This window comes from Oncorhynchus gorbuscha, linkage group LG19 (assembly GCF_021184085.1).
Source record: "Oncorhynchus gorbuscha isolate QuinsamMale2020 ecotype Even-year linkage group LG19, OgorEven_v1.0, whole genome shotgun sequence".
NCBI lineage: Eukaryota > Metazoa > Chordata > Actinopteri > Salmoniformes > Salmonidae > Oncorhynchus > Oncorhynchus gorbuscha.
The window spans coordinates 34,392,945-34,414,465 of NC_060191.1; the positions used below are offsets into that span (position 1 = coordinate 34,392,945).

General features: G+C 48.8%; 1 protein-coding gene across 1 annotated transcript in view; it reads left to right on the forward strand.

Annotated features, from left to right (window-relative positions):
- LOC124004880 (signal-induced proliferation-associated 1-like protein 3) overlaps positions 1-21,521 on the forward strand; it is a 109,849-nt gene that overhangs the window by 65,421 nt on the left and 22,907 nt on the right. Inside the window, exons 3-12 of the mRNA XM_046313704.1 lie at positions 4,244-5,936; positions 7,373-7,503; positions 10,753-10,941; positions 11,124-11,298; positions 11,662-11,765; positions 15,979-16,136; positions 16,232-16,814; positions 17,177-17,275; positions 17,399-17,574; positions 20,378-20,632. Of these exons, the coding sequence (XP_046169660.1) occupies positions 4,472-5,936; positions 7,373-7,503; positions 10,753-10,941; positions 11,124-11,298; positions 11,662-11,765; positions 15,979-16,136; positions 16,232-16,814; positions 17,177-17,275; positions 17,399-17,574; positions 20,378-20,632 (3,335 nt within the window). The 5' untranslated portion in view covers positions 4,244-4,471. The remainder of the gene's footprint in view (positions 1-4,243; positions 5,937-7,372; positions 7,504-10,752; positions 10,942-11,123; positions 11,299-11,661; positions 11,766-15,978; positions 16,137-16,231; positions 16,815-17,176; positions 17,276-17,398; positions 17,575-20,377; positions 20,633-21,521) is intronic.

Below are 21,521 nucleotides of genomic sequence, written 5' to 3' on the forward strand. Positions count from 1 at the left end.
GGGTATTGGCACTGACTCTGTCTATAGTTTACTTGTTTTCTTGTTGTTTTTCTTATTTCTATTTCTTGTGGGTTTATGTTCTATTTTACTTCTTTTTTTAAAATCATTGTTTTATACTTGTTCTACTGATATTGATTACTGCATTGTTGGAAAAGAGCAACGAATGCATTTCACGTCAGGTGACAATAACTTAACTCATGATAAAAAAAAACATGATAGGCCTAAAGTAATAATGAGACGGGTGGAACAAACAATAGCAAGATAGAAGAATCGAATGAGTAGTTCGAACAAACCTTACAGTTGAGCGTGGCTTCATCTAAATGAAGTTATGCATGCATCCCTCCTCCTCGCCGTTGCAAACAAAATCCGACTAATTAAAATAGCTTATCGAAAGCATTAAGGCGAGTTACAGTTATGAGTATTTCCCAAACAGAGGCCATTCTAATAGTGTTTGTCCTAAAGGTGCAGCTTTCAAATGGTAACAATTGTGAAAATCAGATTTGATCACAGATTTATTTTTAATGACAAATATTACAGCCAACAAGAAGTGAAATTGAGCCAACATTTTGTTTGAAAGTTTGAACGAGAACTCAAATGAAAACGTACAGCTTATGAAAGAAACTGTGTAGAGTATGCCAATCCTATTTCCATAGTTTATTATTAGCTATTTAAAGTGCATTTGGAAAGTGTTCAGAGCCCTTCACATTTCCCACGTTTTGTTACGTTACAGTCTTATTCTAAAATTGATGACAGTTGTATTTTTGTAATCCATCTACACACAAAACCCCATAATGACAAAGCAAAAACAGGTTTAGAAATGTTTGCAAATTTAAAAAAACGGATACCTTATTTACATAAGGGCGGCAGGGTAGCCTAGTGATTAGAGGGTTGGACTAGTAACCGAAAGGTTGCAAGATCGAATCCCCGAGCTGACAAGGTAAAAATCTGTCGTTACGCTCCTGAACACTGTTCCCAGGCCGTCATTGAAAATAAGAATTTGTTCTTAATTGACTTGCCTTGTTAAATAAATCAAAAACAAGTATTCAGACCCTTTTGCTATGAGTCTCAAAATTGAGCTCAGGTGCATCCTGTTTCCATTGATCATTCTTGAGATGTTTCTGCAACTTGATTGGACATTATTTTGAAAGGCACACACCTGTCTATATAAGGTCCCACAGTTAACATTTACATACATTTACATTTAAGTCGTTTAGCAGACGCTCTTATCCAGAGCGACTTACAAATTGGTGCATTCACCTTATGACATCCAGTAGAACAGTCACTTTACAATAGTGCATCTAAATCTTAAAGGGGGGGTGAGAAGGATTACTTATCCTATCCTAGGTATTCCTTAAAGAGGTGGGGTTTCAGGTGTCTCCGGAAGGTGGTGATTGACTCCGCTGTCCTGGCGTCGTGAGGGAGTTTGTTCCACCATTGGGGGGCCAGAGCAGCGAACAGTTTTGACTGGGCTGAGCGGGAGCTGTACTTCCTCAGTGGTAGGGAGGCGAGCAGGCCAGAGGTGGATGAACGCAGTGCCCTTGTTTGGGTGTAGGGCCTGATCAGAGCCTGGAGGTACTGAGGTGCCGTTCCCCTCACAGCTCCGTAGGCAAGCACCATGGTCTTGTAGCGGATGCGAGCTTCAACTGGAAGCCAGTGGAGAGAGCGGAGGAGCGGGGTGACGTGAGAGAACTTGAGAAGGTTGAACACCAGACGGGCTGCGGCGTTCTGGATGAGTTGTAGGGGTTTAATGGCACAGGCAGGGAGCCCAGCCAACAGCGAGTTGCAGTAATCCAGACGGGAGATGACAAGTGCCTGAATTAGGACCTGCGCTGCTTCCTGTGTGAGGCAGGGTCGTACTCTGCGGATGTTGTAGAGTTAACGGCATGTCAGAGTAAAAACCAAGCCATGAGGAATTGTCTGTAGAGCTCTGAGACAGGATTGTGTCGAGGAACAGATCTAGTGAATGGTACCATAAAATGTCTGCAGCATTGAAGGCCCCCAAGAAAACAGTGGCCTCCCTTATTCTTAAATCGAAGAAGTTTGGGAACCACCAAGACTCTTCCTAGTGCTGGCCGACCTGCCAAACTGAGCAATCGGGGGAGAAGGGCCCTGATCAGGGAGGTGAACAAGGACCCGATGGTCAGTCTGACAGAGCTTCAGAGTTCCTCTGTGGAGATGGGAAAACCTTCCAGAAGGAGAACCATCTCTGCAGCACTCCAGCAATTAGGCCTTTATTGTAGAGTCGCAAGACGGAAGCCACTCCTCAGTAAAAGGCACATGACTGCTCACTTGGAGTTTGCCAAACGGAACATAAAGGACTCTCAGACCATGAGAAACAAGATGCTCTGGTCTGATGAAACCAAGGTTGAACTCTTGGACATGAATGCCAAGCATCACATCTGGAGGGAACCTGGCACTATCCCTATGGTGAAGGATGGTGGTGGCAGCATCATGCTGTGGGGATGTTTTTCAGCAGCAGGGACTGCGAGACCAGTCAGGATCGAGGGAAAGATGAATGGAGCAAAGTACAGAGAGAATCTTGATGATAACCTGCTCCAGAGCGCCCAGGACCTCCGACTGGGGCGAATGTTCACCTTCCAACAGGACTACGACCCTAAGCACACAGCCAGGACATCGCAAGAGAGGCTTTGGAAAAATCTCTAAATGTTGTTGAGTAGCCCAGCCAGAGCCCAGACTTGAACACCATTCGAACATCTCTGGAGAGACCCGAAAATAGAGACCTTGAAACCGAGATCTTTCATTCGTTCTCAAAACAATGTCTGGGCGCACTGACAAATTTCAGCTACTGATAGTGAGGATTTGTACATTCAGCCACTTGCGTGAACACAGAAATTGGTTATTAGAACAGCACATGAATAGACGACCGAAATTAGTGACGAGAAAAGCACCAACATTAAAATTCCCATTACAAATTAAGAACAATTTCATCCATTTTAGAAGGCTGTAACGTAACAAAATGTGGAAAAAGTCAAGGGGTCTGAATAATTTCCGTAGGCCATGTAATCGAGCCTAGGCATAATAATAAAGGAAGATTAGGCAAAGATGCAAATCATTGAATAATTATCCAGTTCTGGGGACAGCAGAGTTGCGTGCTCTGAAGCCGTGCCCTTCATGATTTTACAACTCATCACACGACGCTCAGCCAGCGAGGCTGTCTTGTGCGTCGGCACACACAGACACTCGCCTCTTTCATGCCACGGCTTCAACAGAGAGGAATAGGCTACTGAAGAAGATTTGGCTCCAAAATATATTTTGTTATATTTTGTCTCGTCCCTCGACCCCTATATATTTTTGGGCCAAAGTGTTTCCCAATAGGGGATGATGTTTTATTGGTACTTAATCACGATAGGACAAAGGTTGACTTCACCCAACCTCAAAGTCATGCTCATATCTGGCCTGGTGCTTAAACTTATACCCACTGCGCACACACCTCATATACCTCTACTCTCACACACGAATGCATATGACCTCTCACTGCCTGCCACCAGCTGTAATGCACTTGTGTACGCACACATACCTCTCACGGGCTGATACCAGGTACATAGCATAGATGCTCTCATATTTATCATCGCCCTGAGCAGATAGGAGAAAAATGAGGAACCACACATACTGATTGTAAGTTAAATTAGCTGAAAGATGACACTGCAGCAGTAACCCAACGTGTGTGTGTGTGTGCATATTCTGCCTCCATGGAACTATCCAGTCGGTTTAGCTGGGATTTGTCCTAGCACTTTCAGAATGGCTTTATGATGCAGGAGTGTGTGTGTGTGTGTTGCGTTGCTGAAATATGACACTAGTATGATAATAATAACCCTGCTTGTCAGGCATTCTGAAGATTAGTCTCAACAGGAGAAATCCTCTGTCAAATCCCCTCACCTCACTACTCTCTCTGTCTCATATCATCCTCTCTCTCCTCTCTCTCATATCCTCTCGCTCTCTCTCCTCTCTCATATCCTCTCGCTCTCTCTCCTCTCTCTCATATCTTCTTGCTCTCGCTCTCATATCCTCCTCTCTACCTTAATCACTCTCACACACTACTGCAGATGAGTTGCTGTAGTCAGTTTTCGTGGTGTCATTTCATTGGGTAGGAGGGGGGAATCTGGGTTAGTGTAGGTTAGTGTTTAGGTGTGCATGTTAAGAAACAGCGTATTACTGTATGCATGTTTTTAGTTTTTTTGTTGTGGTCATCAGCATATCAATGTGTGTTTTGTCTCCTCCCCAGATCTGCCCAGAGCCTGAGAGAAGAGAGACGGCCTACTGTGTAACTGGGCATATGACAAGCAGGGTCTCACCCTCCCAGTGAAAGCGATGTGTGTGGGAGGTGGAGGCCACAGCATCAGCAGAGTGTGTGTGGGGCTCCTCTCCCACTCCCCTACCCCCCACCCTGGCACGGGATGCCAGCCCACTTCCCCCCTGCCTTCTGTCCTGCCCTGAGCTCTCTTGGGGCGCCATGAACACCTACAGAGATAGAGGGGTCACCTGCACCTCCTCAGACCTGCTAGAGAGGGGTGGAGGGGGAGGGCCTGGGTCCCTCCTCACACAACATGCCGCCTTCCACCTCACCCTCAACGGCCACCCTGCCCCCTCCTCTGACCCAGCCACCCAATCCCGTGTCTCCGTTCCCAAGATGGGCGTCCGCGCCCGTATTGCTGAGTGGCCGCCGCGCCATGCGCAATCGAGGGAGTCGCTCCTGGAGAACGGGCAAGGCGCTAATCACCATGGAGACGACCCCTCCACGACGACCTCCTCCGCATCTTTCCCCATCTCCGAGCTCGGGCTGGTGCGGGGAGGAGTGGCTCGTTTACCGAGGCGACGCACAAAGGACGTGGAGTTCCGTGGTGGGTACGGGGGTGGAAGAGGGTCTCCCGTAGGCCTGCGTGCCTTCCCCCCGTTACGGCAGCGCTCCAACAGCGAGGTGACTCTGAGCGAGCAGGATGAGAACGAGGTGGAATGTCGTGGAGGTGCTAATCTGTTCCGGGAGTACGGCAGCACCTCCTCCATCGACGTGCAGGGCATCCCCGAGCAGAGCTTCTTTGACATGCTCAGCCAATTCCACCAGGAGAGGCCCGACCAGCGCAGCACTGCCCCCGTACACCTGGGGGAGCTACTGTACACCAACTCCCCTCCCTCGGCACCCCTCCCCACGGGCCACTCCCCCATCCCCACACCCCGGGGGGAGGATGGAGCGATGGGACGGTCGGAGAACAGGGTGAGGAAGAAGAGTGGGGGGACAGACTCGTCTCTGGGGACATCCTCTCTGTTCCGGAAGCTCCGCAGCTCCAGCAGAGGGGAGCTGGACAGAGGGGAGGCGGGGGAGGACGGGGGAGGCCGTAACTCTACAGATACCCCCTACAAACCCTGGGTGTGCCCCAAGAGCTTTGTCCACTACGACGCCCAGAGCATCCTGTTTGACCTCCATGAGGCTGCTGCTCAGCGCGCGTATGTATCCCAGCGGAGGAACACTGCCACCGGGGCATCGGCGGCCTCCGTCTCCCTGGCTGTGTCACGGTCCTCAGCTCTGAGTGGGTTGGACGCTACCTACTCCAGCGTTGAGGACCTGACGCTAGGTCTCGACCCCAGCACGCCCACCCCCTCCCTGGGCGTGGACCGTCTGGACGCCCCCCCCGGTGGCCCCACCTCCAGTCTGCTCCTCCTCAGCTGCCCCCACTTCCGCAACGAGACGGGGGGACACGGGGAGCGCAACGTCAGCTTCCTGAGCTCCTCGGCCGAGCGGGGAGGGGAGGGGGGCGCGGGTGACCTGGCGAGGGGCAGCCTTCGGCGTAGCAACGCCAGTGTGTCGGTGGTGGAGGTACCCATCGAGCAGCAAGTCACCCGAATGGACAGGCTGAAACTCTATAGCATCGAGCACGTGGACCTGGGGGCACGCTACTACCGAGACTACTTCCACGGGAAAGGTAACAACTCGATCCAGCCTCCCTATCCTGCCTAACTTGTACAACTATTAGTATTCCCTCTCCCTATCATTTTCTGCAGAGGTCCCAGAGGATAACATGTACCTGCCTCTTGTCTGTTGGCAAACTGAGTTCACAGCTCTGGGAAGAATTAGTTTACTCCCTCACACACACCGTGACCTCTCTGCCTCAGCACATGAATCCTGACACTGGTTGTCTCTTCCTATTAAAATGCCCCCAATCATAGAGAACTGTGTGTGTGTGTGTGTGTGTGTGTGTGTGTGTGTGTGTGTGTGTGTGTGTGTGTGTGTGTGTGTGTGTGTGTGTGTGTGTGTGTGTGTGTGTGTGTGTGTGTGTGTGTGTGTGTGTGTGTGTGTGTGTGTGAGTGTGTGTGTGTGAGAGTGTGAGTGTGTGTGTGTGAGAGTGTGCGCGAGTGCTCCAAGCATTGCCTCTCTAAGACCCTGGAAAAATAGATGGCTGCCCCCCCGAGGACAGAATCGTCTGCTAAGAGCCTAATTAGAGACAGAACGCTGTGTGGAACATGAGACTACTCTGGTATTGTAACTGTACTACCCTGCATGCATGTCAAAAAGCTGACGTTTGTACTGCAGGACAAAGCGGGAATGCTAAACATGGCTGAGCCTCTTCAATTATGCAGGGGCGAAACTAGTTGAGAACGAGATCCTTCCATGGGTTTCCTCCTCCTCCGCTCACAAATGGGAGAAGTCGCTCTCCGTTTGAGGAGTACGCCGTTAATGGATCATACGGATATGTTTATAGTCTTTTACTTTAGGAATGTGTCTCATCGGAGATTTCCACTTATATTCATCAAACTGTAGATAAGCAGACAGGCTACTCATTCGTCACACAGTTGTAATAAAATATCATGTGGAGCGATCTGTTTATGAAACCAACATGTCTGGCTACGAGGCCTATATCGCGCAGAGCAATAAGGCTAGTACGTCAAAGCAAGCGGTTTGTGTTGTTGTGGATTGAAGAGCAAATATAATTGAATTTAGTATATTATTATTATTATTGTATTATCTACACTACCTATCTGAAGGTTACTCAAGCATGTGACATCTGGGAAAAGTGGAATCTGTTCTGAACAAGCCATGCCACCACACCACCGGCTCAGCTGTACAGTCTTTGTTTGTCATTTGTAGCTCTAATCAATGTCCTCAGCTTCCTTGATGACCTGATTTTAATTCAATGTGAAATTGAAAATGGATTGAAACCACATACAAGCACGGCAAGCACTGTTCTGACACTCTACCCTTCAGTCTCTTCTCTTTCCCTCCTCCGCTCTGAGCCTGTTCTCTCTCTCTCTCATCTCCTTTCACTGCTGTTATTGCAATGATCAATACACGGTGATCAACAGTACCAAAGGCATGTCCAGACATGTTGTGAACACACTCTCTCCCTGTGTGTCACTGCAGAGCACTCGAACTACTTTGGCACGGACGACAAGCTGGGTCCGGTGGCTGTGAGTATCCGCAGGGAGAAACTGGACGACACTAAAGACCTGAAGGACCAGTACCAGTACCGCGTCATCGCCAGAACCAGTGAGGTACTAACACCCAACCCCCGCCTCCCACTGTCTGCCTACACAGAGCTAGATGGAACACCGAGTAGGCTGAATACTGACGCTGCCAAATGTGTGTGTCGTTTGAGTAGGCAGAGTGTGCTTGAGACACAGGGTGGGAGTGTGCGTTTTTTGGACGCTGTTATTTATGCCTGGACTGGACCTCGGCGAGTCACCACGGCTCATCCTGGCTCCACCCCACACTACCCTCTCCCTTCACACCTTCCCCTCGCACTCTCCAATCCCTCAATTCTCTGCCAGTGGAAATTTCCATCTGACCAGGCCCTGCTCAGAACAGCTAAGCCCAAACGCTGCCCCGAGCCCGGCCCCGGTCCACTGGTAGGCCTCTCTCCACTCATACCCCAGCTAGTGATCGGTCAAACCTCTTCATTCGAAGCAAAGATGCAGCCGGACAACTCCTTCTTTCTGTTGCGCTGTGGATCGCTTCATGATTTAGTCTGAGACGGCCATCGTTGAAGTCAGTTGTGGTGAAGAGGTGCGTTGTACAAAACAAAGTCCTCAGCGATTTAGATCGTCTCTACCTGATCAGAGTATCAAAGCCAATGATACATTTTCAAACCGCCACTTTACCCACGTGTGGTCTAACTCTGGCCCAACCCATTGGTTTCTGGACCAATCAGACGGCCCGAATGTGTTCGCATTCGGTAAAGGGTTGGGGAGGTCCTCAGATCCAGACTCATTGCGGAGAAGAAACTAACGTCCGTACGTGTGGCGTAGTGTTTGGCCGGAGCAATGAGTCTGGGTAGCCAGGCAAGCAAAGATGTGCTCTGATTGGATCACCACCCCTCCAGGCCTGGGACAGGGCGTTCTCTATGATTGGCCATCTAGCATTACCAAAGTCCTCTTTAGTAGATTATAAACACCAAGTGTGGACACTTTCTCCTTGGACAGGGTTTTGAAAAACGGGTGGCCCAGTGTGCGGGGATCTCCCATTAACAAACTAGGGCACCACCGGAGGCACTGAAATATTCATGTGGAAAAGCCCATAAACAATCCAGGCCACTATTTTTAGGGCACTCTAAGAGTCCACATGTACCTGGCACTACCTTTCCTGCACACTCAAGTTCTCTCGGGATGTTTCTTGTACAATGCATTCGGGAAGTATTCAGACCCCTTGACTTTTTCCACAAAAAATGTACGTTACAGCCTTACTCTAAAATTGATGTATTCTTTTTTTAATATACTCAAACTACACACAATAGCCCATAATGACAAAGCGAAAACATACCTTATTTACTTAAGCATTCAGACTCTTGCTATGAGACTCGAAATTGAGCTCCGGTTGCATCCTGTTTCCAGAAGGACAACTATCTCTGCGGCACTCCACCAATCAGGCCTTTGAAGGTAGAGTGGCCAGACGGAAGCCACTCCTCAGTAAAAGCCACATGACAGCCCACTTGCCAAAAGGCACCTAAAGGACTCCCAGACCATGAGAAACAAAGATTCTCTGGTCTGATGAAACCAAGATTGATCTCTTTGGCCTGAATGCCAAGCGTCATGACTGAAGGAGACCTGGCACCATCCCTACGGTGAAGCATGGTGGTGGCAGCATCATGCTGTGGGGATTTTTCAGTGGCAGAGACTAGGAGACTAGTCCGGATCGAGGGAAAGATGAACGAAGCAAAGTACAGAGATCCTTGATGAAAACCTGCTCCAGAGCACTCAGGACCTCCGACTGGGGCGAAGGTTCACCTTCCAATAGGACAACGACCGTAAGCACACAGCCAAGACGATGCAGGAGTGGCTTTGGGACAAGTCTCTGAATGTCCTTGAGTGGCCCAGCCAGAGCCCAGACTTGTACCGAACTTGAAAGGTGCTGCCAAAGGTGCTTCAACAAAGTACTTGTTGAGTAAAGGGTCTGAATATCTACGTAAATGTGATATGTCCCCCCGCGCTTCCGTTTTTTGCTTTGTCATTATGAGGTATTGTGTGTAGATTGATGGGGGGGGGGCTAATTCGCTCCATTTTAGAATAAGGCTGTAACGTAACAAAATGTGGAAAAAGTCAAGGGGTCTGAATACTCAGATTGACTTACCACTGCACAAATAGCCATCTTAATAGTACTTTCCAATAGTGTCCAGTGAGTGACTGTGCCCCACTGGCTAGCTGCTGCCCTCCCTGTTGTTTTTAGCTGGATTACATGGCTGCCTGGCCTCCTCGCCTTAGTCCCTATGGAACAATGGGCCGCTCCGCCGCCTGTGTCTACAGAGATTAGCTCACACAGACGCTCCACTCAGGCCTGTCCTTGGTTCCCACACACAGACACACAGACAGACAGCAGACAACCCCCAACCCCCTCACTCATTGAAGTTTGAACGACGCTGACACAGCATGCTATAACCACACGATGCACACTCAATCGCACTCGTCCACGTGCATTCAAACACATTGTTACACATACCCTACAGATGCCCCAGGTTGGTGCAGTCAGCCACTACTGGACACCAACGTAAGGGTTCCCCATCCTGCCAGGGGGAGAGATTGGGTTGGAGACAATTGTCAGAGGTTAAACGTCACCGGGGGGAAACACGATATGAATAGTTCGACGACAGGTTATTGGCAACTATTGGCTCAGCATCTGAGAAACGACTTGAGTAGCTCTGTGTTGTGCCAGAAGGTCATCTGAATAGGTGGAATTTAACCTGCACTATTTAGGGGTTTCTTTTCCCCCATGACACAAAACCCTTGACTTCGTTAAGGTGAAGCACTCTCTCGTCCCCTCCAGTTCCTCGGCAGTGTGTTGCAGTTTTAATGAAGCACGGTGCCGTGGTCTCTCTGAATACATTGAATAAAGTACAGCTCTCTCAGCACCTGAGATTATTATGGCCCCGCTGTCTGGAAACACCCCGAGTACCGGTCCCCCCTGTAGGGTTCACTCAGGTGCATGGCAGTAAGAAGCTTTTAAAGATTGCAGATATTCATCTACTGAAGACATTTGTCCTTTTTCTCAATGTCTCAAAACAACTTCCAGAGACATAGATGTGAGCAAGTTCTCTGAATGGACAATAAAGTACGTCTCATCTTACCTTTTTGTGTGTGTTTCACATCTCTATCACTCCCATGTCCTCCGTGTGTGTGTGTGTGTGTGTGTGTGTGTGTGTGTGTGTGTGTGTGTGTGTGTGTGTGTGTGTGTGTGTGTGTGTGTGTGTGTGTGTGTGTGTGTGTGTGTGTGTGTGTGTGTGTGTGTGTGTGTGTGTGTGTGTGTGTGTGTAGCTGGTGACGTTGCGGGGGTCCATCCTGGAGGATGCGGTGGCCTCCACGGGGAGGCACGGCACGGTGCGGGGTCTCCCCCTGAAGGAGGTGCTGGAGCAGGTGGTCCCGGAGCTCAGTGTGTCCTGCCTGCGCCTGGCTCTCAGCACGCCCAAGGTCACCGAGCAGCTCCTCAAACTGGACGAACAGGGGGTGAGTCAGCGGGCCATGGTCTCAGGCGCGAGTTAAGTGATATCTCTGTGTCTTTTTATCACCTCTGATATCACCTCCTATAGCTACAGTCATCAACGCCAGACAGGCGTGTCTCTGTTTGCGCCGGGGGAGCGGCAGCCGCGTGTGAATGCGGCCTAATATTTGTTTCTTCTCCGGTGTAGTTGAGTCAGAAGCACAAGGTGGGAGTGCTGCTGTGTCGGGCAGGGCAGAGCACCGAAGAGGAGATGTATAACAACGAAGAGGCCACGCCCGCCTTCTCTGCCTTCATGGACCTGCTAGGGGAGCAGGTGTGCCTCCGAGGCTTCACCAACTACGCCGCTCAGCTGGACACTAAGAGTACGTGTCTGTGTGTGTGGGAGGGTAGGGTAGGGTGTTTGTGTTTTTTTTGTGTGGGGGTGGGGGGTTTGCAATCATGTAATGATGGAACTTAAGGCCCAGGTGTGAACACTGAGTAAAATGAGTGATTCCTGTCAAATGGCTCATGGGTATAAAAACACTGTTGCTGTCACAGCCTATGAAGTCAACCGTTTATAAAGAGTCTCGACAGACTGTGTTTCTTTTTGATGTGGTGTTCCTTTATTTGTTGAGTTCATGCCCTGGTGCTGAACTGGGACAGGATACCGGAACGTTGACCGTGTGTTTGCTTGTGCGTATGTTTGTGTGTGTTGCGCTCTCTCTCTCGCTCTCGGTTTCCCCCAGCTGACTCGACGGGAACCCACTCCCTGTACACCACCTACCAGGGCTATGAGGTCATGTTCCACGTGTCCACCATGCTGCCCTACATGCCCAACAACCCACAGCAGGTGAGACCAACACACACACACACACAGCATGGTCTACCACAGCCCACCCCAAACACCTTCAACTCCCCTTCTATCTAGTATTGTTGTCTGGTCAATCCCACAGGTGTAGTTACAGGGGTCAGGCACTCTTCCAGACTCCTAAAGGGTACTCAGGGTGGAGTGGCCATTGTCAAAGCCTCACTAATCCTTTGGACGTCCGTCCGAGTGTCACCGTTGAGTGTCATAGCTCAGATTCAGAAGACACATGGCGGACAGAGACAGGAAGGGTTATAAACTCTCTTGTGTTTGTGTAAAGTGGTTTTGTTACAGCTCTGTTCTATAGTTTGTCTGGCTCGGACATGGACAATTGCGGCTGCTCGTGAAATAGAACTTCTCTCCCTCTCTTTTAGACTGGCGTTCCTCTTCAATTCTGTGTCTGTGGTGTTTTTCCTGGAGTCTTTGTTCCCTTTTTGAATGGCCTTTTCAGTCCTCTCTCTCTCTCTCTTATAACTGGATCGAAGCTGGGTGGGGCTCGGGCTCTAGGTTTCCCTTTCTGCTCTAAATGAAGCTGCCTTCCGACATATCCCTCAGGGCGTTGTGTTAACGGTGTGTGCGAGTGAAACTGTGCGTCGGTTGTTAAGCTCGGCATTTCTTGTGTGCGCGTGTATGCCCAAGTGTTTGCATGAGAACTTAATGTGGGTGAATGTACAAGGTCATATAAACCCCAGGAGTGTACTTATATTTGTAATGTGCTGCTAACGGTATCTATGTTCATTAAATACATGCCAACTGTACAGTAACTGTTGCTAGCACATACACCACATGGCCAAAAGTATGTGGACACCTGCATGGTATTAATATGGAGTTGGTCCTCCCCCTTTGCTGTTATACCAGCCTCCACTGTTCTGGGAAGGCATTCCACTAGATGTTGGAACATTGCTGCTGGGACGAGCTTCCATTCAGCCACAAGAGCATTAGTGAGGTCGGCACTGATGTTGGGCGATTTCAGGTCTGGCTCGCAGTCGGCGTTCCAATTCATCCCAAAAGTGTTCGATGGGGTTGAGGTCAGGGCTCTGTGCAGGCCAGTCAAGTTCTTCCACACTGACCTCGACAAATCATTTCTGTATGGACCTCAATTTGTGCATTGAGGCATTGCTGAAACAAGGAAAGGTGCTTCCCCAAACTGTTGCCACAAAGTTGGAAGCACAGAATTGTCTAGAATGTCATTGAATGCTGTAGCATTAAGATTTCCCTTCACTGGAACTAAGGGGCGTAGCCCGAACCATGAAAAGCAGCCCCATTCCATTATTCTTCATCCACCAAACTTTACAGTTGGCACTATGCATTCGGGCAGGTCGTGTTCTGGCATCACTCCAGAGGACACGTTTCCACTGCTCCGGAGTCCAATGGTGGCGAGCTCCAGCCGACGCTTGGCATTGCTCATAATAATCTAAGTCTCGTGTGCAGCTGCTCGGCCATGGAAACCCATTTCATGAAGCTCCAGACGAACAGGTTTTGTGCTGATGTTGCTTCCAGGGGCAGTTTTGAACTCTAAATTGAGTCTTGCAACCGAGGACAGGTGATTTTTACACGCTTCAGCACTCAGCGGTCCAGTTCTGTGAGCTTGTGTGGCCTACCACTTTGCGGCTGAGCCGTTGTTCCTCTTAGATGTTTCCACCTCACAATAACAGCACTTACAGTTGACTGCGGCAGCTCTAGCAGGGCAGAAATTTGACAAACCTAACTTGTTGGAAAGGTGGCATCCTATGACGGTGCCACGTTGAAAGTCACTGAGCACTTAATATATATACTTTTTTGCCCCACTGTGTAGTGGATACATTCTAATAGTTGCTAAAACATGCTAACTGTTGCTAACAGCAACATTTTTGTCAGTCAAGGTAAGGTGTCTGAATAATTTGGAATGCACTGTATGTGAATTGGAAGGTTATGAAAACTCAGTTTCAGCTACAGTGGGGCAAAAAAGTATTTAGTCAGCCACCAATTGTGCAAGTTCTCCCACTCAAAAATATTAGAGAGGCCTGTAATTTTCATCATAGGTACACTTCAACTATGACAGACAAAATGTGAGAAAAAAAATCCAGAAAATCACATTGTAGGATTTTTAATGAATTTATTTGCAAATTATGATGGAAAATAAGTATTTGGTCAATAAACAAAAGTTTCTCTACTTTGTTATATACCCTTTGTTGGCAATGACAGAAGTCAAATGTTTTCTGTAAGTCTTCACAAGGTTTTCACACACTGTTGTTGGTATTTTGGCCCATTCCTCCATACAGATCTCCTCTAGAGCAGTGATGTTTTGGGGCTGTTGCTGGGCAACACGGACTGGTTGCTGACTAAATGCCTTGCCGAATGACGCATGTGCAGGCTGTCAAATTAAAGTCACTCCTTCGATATTAAAAGAAAATCATACCTGTCAGTTTCACAAGGTTGTAGTAATGACAGGTCCAGCTACTTAAGATATTTGCTCAAATCTAGGTTTTGCCTTTAGAATTCGAGAAAATGAACAACTAAGGACGACTTCCTCCCATTGTCTGCCAAACCCTGGTCTGTTAAGTCGGCTTCCAGACGCTTTCCCAGAAGTACCGCGACGTTGCGCCTCTGGGTACAAAAACTCTGTGGTTACGCTATATGTGTGCCTGACTGAACTACTTTTATAGGCGTGTGGGTGTGTAAATGGTACAATGGCAGAGCCCTCAGAGCATGCGCAGACCAGCTGGCCGGTGTGTTTACGGACATATTCAATCAATCCCTATACCAGACTGCTGTTCCCACATGCTTCCAATTTGTAAGTCGCTCTGGATAAGAGCGTGTGCTAAATGACTTAAATGTAAATGTAAATGTAATAGATGAATATTCAGCACACTTACTCCATCCAGGGGCGCAAAGGCAACAGCAGCAACATGTTTTACTTCTGCCTTGCAACCTCTAGGTGTCAGTGTTGATCACCAATAAACATTCACACCAGTGGAGGCTGGTGAACTGAAAAATGGAGTAGGATGGGAGATCCACGGTATAGGCGCGGAACGCGTGGAGACGACAAAGTGTTTTTCAAAAATCGTCAAAGACAAATTATTTTAATGAATACATTTTTTTGTACAGTGTTATGGGGAATGAGAGGGCTACTTACACCGTGTTGGAAAGGGATCACAGCAGGGATTGAATGAGGGTATGAGGCATGAGTTGAGGTGTTCAGAGGCTTGACCAGTGCTGGACAGGATTTGACTGGGAAGACTAAAAACAATAACACAACACACTACACAGTTAGACAAAAGAGCTAAGAATGAGTTAGTCCAAGCAAGGAGTAAAATCATTGATGTGTAATAATGTGATTGTGTGTAATTGACTCTACATACAGTAATGAGAGAAAAATGATAGGGGGACTCGGAGTGCTTGGAGAGGAAACATTAAATGTAACAGTGGATGAGCGGACACATGAGACCTGGCTTCAGTTCATGTCAGAAGAAAGTTGACAATGGTAGTGGAGTGGAGTGGTCATCACCTCTTACTCAGGGAACAAGAGGGGACTTCGCTGTAAATACAAATAGCAGATACATTCCATTGCAGCTGCGCCATCGTAGGTTTGGACAACGAGTTTCTCTATAAAGTTAAACTCAGACATCTCAAAATTCATCAAGTCAAACAGACTGTATCTCGCCCACTTGACACATCAAAGTAGCCCAAGAAATGTTCCTGAATAAAGCCCTGATCATCCACATACCTGACGATACCTGACAACTGCACACTGACTTTCCTTCTGGGGCCTGGAGTTTTTCCTTATATGTTAACCTAACTAGGAAAACTCTGGACCCTATAAGGTATTGACAGTGATTAATTTTAGGGTTTTGATGGGACCTGTTTTTCCTTATCAGGTCACATGGGTCATTTAAAAAAAATAAACTCCTGAAAAAACCTCCTTACCCTGGAGGATGAAACCCCTGTCAAACTGAAGCTACCTTATATTCCCTAACAATATAATGGTGCGATAGTGAGTCAAGTGAGCTCATAGTGCCAGTTCTGTCTCACTCATGTTCATTTGTACTTGTTCTGTCTCCCCCGCTCACTCTCCTCCCTCCTTCTGCTTCGGTCTGTCTCTCCCTCTGCCAACTCTGTGTGCTTACCTCCACCCTCGCTCGCACTCCTTTCTGTCTCCCTCTTTCACACGTTCCTTTTTGCTCCTTCTCCCCCCCCCTCCCTTCTTTTTCTCCCTCAGCTCCTGAGGAAGAGGCACATAGGGAACGACATCGTCACAATAATCTTCCAGGAGCCGGGAGCGCTGCCCTTCACCCCTCAGAACATCCGCTCCCACTTCCAGCACGTGTTCGTCATCGTCCGCGTGCACAACCCCTGCTCCGACGGCACTTGCTACAGGTAGGGGGGCACACACACCAACTCTCACCATGGCATTCATTATGCTGCTGTTATTGGTGGGTTTGTTGATGTTTTTTTTACTCCTCTCTCCTCAGTGTGGCTGTGACGCGCATGAAGGACGTGCCTCCCTTCGGCCCGCCCATCCCCAGCGGGGTGACATTCCGTGACCCTGAAGCCTTCCGCAACTTCCTCTTGGCCAAGGTGATCAATGCAGAGAGCTCCGCGCACAAGTCCGAGAAGTTCCACACCATGGCCACGCGCACGCGACAGGAGTACCTCAGAGACTTAGCCGAGAACTGTGTGAGCAGTACGCCGCTCGACTCCGCGGGCAAACTCAACAACCTCATCTCGCTGGCGTCGAAGAAGAGAGAGCGGGCGCGGGCGAGGGAGGGGGCCGAGTTGGGAGCGGCCGGGGCGGTGGCGTGGAGGGTGCTGGCCCAGGACTTCAGTGGCGGCGGGACGGAGATCTCCTGCGCTCTGGGCGTGTCGGCAGAGTACATCCTCCTGGCAGACTGCAACACCAAGGAAGTGGTGTTCAACTGCTTCTGCGTCGACGTGATCGGCTGGACGCCGGAGAGGCTGGCGCTGAAGATCTTCTACGGGAGAGGAGACCACATCGCCGTCCGAGTCCCAGAGGGCTTTGCTCAGGACATCAGGGAGGTGGTGCAGAGGTTAAAGGTGAGCGGGCAGAGGTCATAGAGCAGGGGAAGGTTTACCACATGTATGGTGGTGTAAGAGGCACCGGGCTAGGGAAGAGTTCAACTGGATTTTTTTTCTAGAAGAAATAGCCTGGGTACCACTTCCCTACATTGTTGCGTAAGACAATTAAGAGTTTGCTAAAGCAGACAAAACAGACACCCAGGCTAAGGTGACCGTGATTCTTGCCAAGGGGCGGTTCAAAACTGGTTCTGAAACAAAAATCCATGTTTGGCTGTTATGTGTGATTATGTATTTAATGATGCATTTAAAACCACCAGTCTTTGTGAAGCCTTTTTATTTGCTTAAAGCTCCTAGGCTCTCCTCCCTCCCTCTCTCCCCAGGCGCTGACGGTGGGCTGTGAGACGGTGGATATGACTCTGAGGAGGAACGGCCTGGGACAGCTGGGGTTCCACGTCAGGCTGGATGGCACCGTGGCCGAGGTACTTTTCCATTCCTTCAAAAAATATATTTCTGTGAAGTCATGTCAAATCCATAAAAATTCATTGTGAATTTATATTACATATTTATTTATTTATTATTATTTTTTTTTTTACCTGCTTTAGGTGGAGGAGTACGGCTTTGCCTGGCAGGCGGGGCTGAGGCAGGGCAGCCGGTTGGTGGAGATCTGCAAGGTTGCCGCGGTAACCCTGACACACGAGCAGATGATCGACCTACTGAGGACGTCGGTCACCGTTAAAGTGGTGATCATACCGCCCTACGAGGAGGGAGGGCCCCGCAGGTCAGTGTGTTTGTGCCCATGTGTTTGAGTGTGTGTGCGCGTTTTGAGTGTCTGTGTGTGAATATGAATGTGTTTGTGTCGAAGCATCATCCTGCCTCCGAAGGATGTGTTGCAGAGAGAGAAGAGTCACAACACACAGCAACACCAGCAGAGCTGAGATATGCTGGCCAGACGTCTCTGTTCTGTGGAGAGTTTTGAGTGGGAGTGCGTGAAAGAGAGGCGAGAGGCACATGGTTCTGAACATGTGTGAATTCCTGGACGTGGTGAAAGAGGAGAGGGAAAGAAAGAGACGGATAGAACGAAGTAACAATCAATGGAATGAGTACACAATTTCCTTTCAAGCTTTCTTATTCCCCTTCTCGCTGTCTGCCTGTAATGCCTGTGTTTTTCACGTGCCTCTCACTCTTTATCTCTCTTGCTATCTCCCCTTCCCCCATCTCTTTTTGTTGTTGGCTCCGTTCCTCTCAACCTTTCATCTGAGTATGGGCCTTGAGTACAGTGGGATAATGAGGCTCTATTAAATGGTGTGGGGTTGAATGTTACTGAGATGAATACGCACTGACTACACACAGTGGGACTAGTCTCTACTCGATATATAGCCCAGCTTGGGTGTGTCCCGAATGGCACCCTTTCCCCTATTTAGTGCAAATACGTTCAAATAGGGCCCATAGGGCTCTGGTTAAAAGTGGTGCACTATATAGAGAATAGGGTGCCATTATGGACCCCCCCCCCTCCGAGTGTACTGCTCCGTAGTCAGGGTCACATGGAGCAGGATGTCTGTTCTTGATTGAGTTGGGGTTTGCTAAATACAGTAATTGTGCTGCCGGGGCTGTGTGATGGCACAGTGGTTGGACTTCTTTAATGTTTAAGGCAGTTTAATTGCATGACTTAAACCCATTTGATACACGCACACACACACACGCTCACTCCTCTGCACACACTACATAATTAGTCTTGTATTTCACTCTTTCAGTTCCGCCCTCTCTTTTTCACCTCACCCCCATCTCTCTCTACCAACCCCCCCCCCCTCTCTCTCTCTCTATCAGGCTCATTTTCTATAGTGTGCCAGGAAAACAGATTGCATGAGATTAAGGCCTGGAATCTGCGGGGAAATAAATAAATATATAGAGGCGATGAATGAAAAGCACGTGCTCTGTTTGAATGAAGAGGGTAGAAGAGGAGGGAGAGAGAGGCAGTGTGTGTACAGTAGGGCAGCGCGTAGAGGAGCTTGGATGGGAAGACGTGTCTGAACACCTCTCAGGTGGGAGAAGCCAAGTGGGTGGGAGAGAGAAAAGAGAACTGCCTTCACTTCTTCCTCTTTCTCTCCCCTCCCGGTGTGCGCTGTGGACAGGAGAGCGATCTAGAGATGCAGTAGCGAGAGAGGGTGTGTGTTTGCTCGCGGAATGTGTGTGTGAGAGAGAGAGAGAGCTCCAGCTGTCAGGCCGGCCATTGCGATGGAGCGGTCTCTGGAAGTGGGCACCGGTGTTTTCTGTCTCTAAGGTTGGTGCTCTGGTGTGTGTGCACCGTACGTGTTCTTATCGTGTGTGTGTGTGTGTGTGTGTGTGTGTGTGTGTGTGTGTGTGTGTGTGTGTGTGTGTGTGTGTGTGTGTGTGTGTGTGTGTGTGTGTGTGTGTGTGTGTGTGTGTGTGTGTGTGTGTGTGTGTGTGTGTGTGTGTGTGTGTGAGTGTGTGAGGGTTGTTTCGGTGACTTGACATTGGCAGTTATATTTGTGTGGGATCAAGTTTTTTTCCCCTTACAAGGTTGGTTAGTACACTCACTGGTATGTGTTTGAGACTGATTGAGAGACCACCATATGCCCATCATTCTACCCATACAGTGTCTCCTGGAATCTTTCATACAGACCGTGCATGTGATGTTGCGATGTCCCCTCTGTGTGTGTGCTCTGTTTACTTTAGCCTGCAGCGGTATTAGTAGTAGTGGTGTGTATGTGTGTGTGTTGTTTTCTGAAGCAGTCTTGGGCTTAGTGTGGCCAGGCCCGTGTGATTGAGCTTAACCCAGGTCAAATAATAGGGGAGAGATCACACACAGAGACACGGACAGGACAATCTGCCCCTGTCCAGCTCTTCTCCTCTTCTTGTCCGCCACCTAGGCTTTATTCATATTTTCTTTCCCTTTCTCCACTTCTCCTCCCTTTCCCTCCTTTTCCATGTCCTCTAATTTGTTCATGTATCCTGTCCCTTTCTCCACTTCCCTTTACTTGCCTTCTTTTTTTCTTTCTTTTCTCCTCTCTTCCCTTCCCCCGCCGTCCTCTCCTCTATATTTTCCCTCGTCTGCAGTTTATCTTACCATGCTTCTGTCCAGCGACAACTGGCTGACTGAGAGGTCAGGTCATGGCTTCTATCTGTACGTACGCTCGTAGAAACGCACACACTTGACCCGGGGCCTTACAGTAGGGGATGGAGTCCTGAAGAAGCTCATTAGTGTGTGTGTGTGTGTGTGTGTGTGTGTGTGTGTGTGTGTGTGTGTGTGTGTGTGTGTGTGTGTGTGTGTGTGTGTGTGTGTGTGTGTGTGTGTGTGTGTGTGTGTGTGTGTGTGTGTGTGTGTGTGTGTGTGTGTGTGTGTGTGTGTGTGTGCTGTTGGAGGAGGATGCTAAAGGGAATATGCTGACGGAGACGGCGTGCGTTCGGGGTTGCGCGTGTGTGTGGTGTGTGTGTGCGTAGCCACTGACATGTTGTAAGCAGCTATGACATTTCTAGTTGTTGTCTGGTGTTTGTGTGTAATCTGTGTGAACGGTGTAGCCTTGCAGTACCACTGACTCTCCATTCCCCTTCTCTGTCTGTAGGGGCTGCACAGAGGAGTATGAGATGAAGACAATGGAGCAGAAGCCAGAGCCTGAGCCTGTGGCAGCAGGGTACCGGCCCTCCCCTCGCCCCCCCGATTGGCGCTGGGACAGCACCGCCGGCCCTCCTGGCCTGCACAGCGCCCCCACCCCTCAGCGCTGGACCCCTATGGGCCCCCCACCACCCCAACCCCGCTCACACAAGGCCATGGTCATGCCCGTCCCATACAGGGAGCCCCAGCACCTCTCCAACAAGAGGTGCGACACTGACGTGTGTGTGTGTGTGATTTGTTTGCCTTGTGCGTAGACACTGGTGTCATTGCCTTTGTTTGCGTCAGTGTCTTGAGGGGGTTGTCCTATGCTCATGGCCTGGTGTGATTCTCATAAATGCTCCGACATTGAGGTTATCCTTATAAAAAAAAACGTAAAGCATCGCTGTAGGTGGAGAACATATAAGTGATTTCACACGAAACCAGGATAAAAAATACCATGATTTTGGGGATTTGTACAAAATGGAACCCATAGCATGGTTATTTTGGGGGAAGAATTGTTTACATATATTTTACATTTGTAACTAATAATTTGGCATAATTGAGAAATAATTGATCAAAGATGGCATTTTTATGATATTCCTTTAAGACTCCGGGATGTTTCATCTGTAGGTGCTACAGGGCAAAAATGTGTCCTATGAAGCTTTACCGCTTGCTCTGTAATATATTTTCTTTACAACAATATATACAGTACCAGTCAAAAGTTTGGACACACCTACTCATTCAAAAAATATATATTTTATTTTAGATTCTTCAAAGTAGCTGTGATGACACCTTTGGCATTCTCTCAACCAGTTTCACCTGGAATGCAATCTTGAAGGAGTTCTCACATATGCTGAGCACTTGTTGGCTTCTTTTCCTTCACTCTGCGGTCCAACTCATCCGGAACCATCTCAATTGGGTTGAGGTCGGAGGATTGGGGAGGCCAGGTCATCTGATGCAGCACTCAATCACTCTCCTCCTTGGTCAAATAACCCTTACACTGCCTGGAGGTGTGTTGGGTCATTGTCCACAAATAATAGTCCCACTAAGCTTAAACCAGATGGGATGGTGTATCGCTGTGGTAGCCATGCTGGTTAAGTGTGCCTTGAATTCTA